We start from the raw sequence: 2,757 nt of genomic DNA, 5'->3' as shown, positions 1-2,757 counted from the left end.
CGAATTTTTCGCGAGTTGTCGCGAGTTGCCGCGAGTATCTTGCGAGTATTTTTCCTCGTGTACAACGAGTTGACGAGCGGGGGACCCCTCGCGTGTAGCCGCACCGGGACCGCGGGGAAAGAGAAGAGGAAGGAGGGATAGGGGGGAGGGAGGCTGGCGCTTCATTTGTCACGCCGTTCTGTCTGTCTGTCACCCCCTCGGCCCGTCCGTCGGCCCGCCCCCGTGTACGTCGACTCCATCCATCTCTCCGAGTCCTCCATCTCTCTCTTTCTCTGCTGCGTGTCGTGTCCCTTTCTCTCCCTCTCTCGCCCTCCCTATCTGCCTAACTCTCTCACACGCACTACCCCACTGTTTCCCCGCCTCCCACCCGCACATTTCGCCTCGCCTTCGTCATATTGGCTCTGCAAGTTAACCAGAGGCAAAATAATTATAATTCTGATTGGAGCTGAGGGCGAAGGAGTCGGAGAGGTTGGGGGGGGGGGGGGGGGGGGGGGGGGGGGGGGGGGGGGGGGGGGGGGGGGGGGGGGGCGACGGTGCTGCACAGCTTTGCGACCCACCCTTGTTTGCCGCGAATGAAATAGTCATTGGGGGATTACTGGAATGGGGCTCTTTGGAGCGCCTGAACGGCACTCTGCAGCAGCTCCAAAGACTTAACGGGCGTATGCGTATGCACACAGACACACCCACACCCACACACCAGCGGCGAGGACGAGAAATTGTTTAAGAACAAGATAAATATAACATCGCATGAATGTATTTGTTTTTCCAGCGGGAACTATAGTACCTTACCCCACCTTACCCCACCTCGCCCCACCCCGCCTCGGCCCGCCACGCCACGTTGCGGAATAAATAAGCATGAGACTGTGTGTCGCGTTGCGCGGTGAGGAGGCGAACGTCACGTCACGTCTGCACCAGGCTAAGAGAATTGGGGAGAGGGAGTGGGGCTGTACAGAGAGAGAGAGAGAGAGAGAGAGAGAGAGAGAGAGAGGTGGAGGGGGAGAGAGACAGCCAGACATGACGGGTAAGAAAGGGTGGCGGAAGGCGCTGCGCATGGTTCCGGGAGTGTCACCATCCGTTCGCCCCACTGCGCGCAGATATGCGTGATGAAGGCGGCCGAGGCCGTCAATGGGAAGAAGAGAGATAGATATTGCGGTGTGCAGAGAGAGAGAGAATGGCAGTTCTGGCGGCAATAGGATCCAGGCATAGTAGAGACTTCGATGCATTATTTTTATTTTTGGAAAAACGGTCCTGTTTTTATCTGAAGCTTATTACACACTAAATGACCATGGATATTTTTGTAACTGCCTATGGAGGATTTTAAAAAGAACGAAGCTAGATACATATTGGACTGCTCAATTGTGTGTTGTTAGTTACAAGTAGAAACTAACGACCCACAAAAATGTTACTTATTAGTTATTTTTAAAAACGTCCATAGGTAGTAACAAAAAATGTCTTTGGTCGCATCTAGAATGAGACACAATACCTTGATGCCATACAAATTACCGGCGCATTTTCGTTGTTGCCATATTCAAAAATTTGTGACGCAAATGTTTGACATCGCCCTTTGCTTGTTTTGTTGCAGGTGGCCGGCCCCCCGGGTGGGGGCGATGTCTGGGCCCGAGGACTGTGACTGCCCGGGCCCGCCGCTACCTCCGCCACCGCTCTTCGACCTCCCCCCTCCTCCCCGCCCCCCTTTCTTGCAGGCCGAGCCCTGCTCAGACCAGCCCCTTAAGGACATCGAAACGTGCGACGCCCTGCCTGTAAGTCTCAACATTTTATTTGCCTTTCAATTTTACTTAAACTTGTTTCTATTTTATTTTTAATTGAAACCCGAAAGTACGGCGCGCACCTTTCGCTTTCGCCCTGATTGCGATGACAGCAATATAAACGCCAATTGCTTTGGGGTGCGGAACGAAGTCTGAGGACGAGAAGCAAAGCACCAAACAAAAACCTAAAAATAAAAGCAGAGGGAAAAGTTTTAGTGGGAACAGGAGAAAAGGGGAGGGAGGAGATGAACAGGGCAAGAGAGCGAGACGGATCATAAGACGTGGTGACCGTGTGGGTGTGTGCAAGAGAGGGGGGAAAAGAGAAGGGAGGAAGAAGAAAAGAGAGGTCCACGAGTAGACAAAAGATGGGGAAGGAGCTCTTGAGGGTTTAGAAGAGATTCTTTAGGCGGAGCTGCTGGCTGGGGTCCCGAAGGGTCCCCGCCGAGGCTGGGCCGCCCCCGCCCCCGGGGCACGGTCGCCCCATTGAGGGAGCGCCCGGTAGGTAGGCAACCGTGACCGGCGGCGGCGCGCAGCTGTGTGTTGCGGGTTTGCCGGGGTGCACGGGAGCGGGTCCAGACGCTGGAGCGCGAGGCCTGAAAGGGATGCTGTGCGGGAGGGGAGCACGGCGGGCGGAGCAGGATGCGGCGAGGTAGTGAGTGAGAGGGGCTTTTCGGCCTAGAGTGACTGTAGTGGGAAGAGCGTGGAGGCTCGCGGTGGTGCGAGCAGAGAGAGAGAGAGAGAGAGAGAGAGAGAGAGAGAGAGAGAGAGAGGTGAGGTGCTCCTTGAGATGCAGCGCACGCACTTGTCCGAGCATGGCATATCCCCGCGGCGGCCCCTCCCTCCCCCTCTCTCTTCTCTGCCCGCAGCCCCCGCTCCGTTCCGCCGACCGGATTTAATCCGGAGTAGTCGGGGGAATATTTGATTAGGCCGCCAGTAGACTATTGTGATCTGTTTGTTGTTCAAATCCGGGGGAAGGAGGAGAGAGAGAGAG

General features: G+C 55.7%; 1 protein-coding gene across 7 annotated transcripts in view; it reads left to right on the top strand.

Moving 5' to 3' along the window:
- The window catches only part of LOC113205850 (uncharacterized), a 237,565-nt gene that overhangs the window by 132,030 nt on the left and 102,778 nt on the right, over nt 1–2,757 (top strand). For all 7 annotated transcript variants that reach the window (XM_052270728.1, XM_052270725.1, XM_052270727.1 and 4 more), the window contains one exon: nt 1,583–1,760. In XM_052270728.1, coding sequence (XP_052126688.1) covers nt 1,608–1,760 — 153 coding nt within the window. In that variant the 5' untranslated portion in view covers nt 1,583–1,607. The remainder of the gene's footprint in view (nt 1–1,582; nt 1,761–2,757) is intronic.

The sequence above is a fragment of the Frankliniella occidentalis genome, unplaced genomic scaffold (genome assembly GCF_000697945.3).
Source record: "Frankliniella occidentalis isolate FOCC.00 unplaced genomic scaffold, Focc_3.1 Scaffold135, whole genome shotgun sequence".
Taxonomy (NCBI): Eukaryota; Metazoa; Arthropoda; class Insecta; order Thysanoptera; family Thripidae; genus Frankliniella; species Frankliniella occidentalis.
Note: the sequence above shows the minus strand (reverse complement) of the source record. Positions and strands in the feature narration are given on the sequence as shown.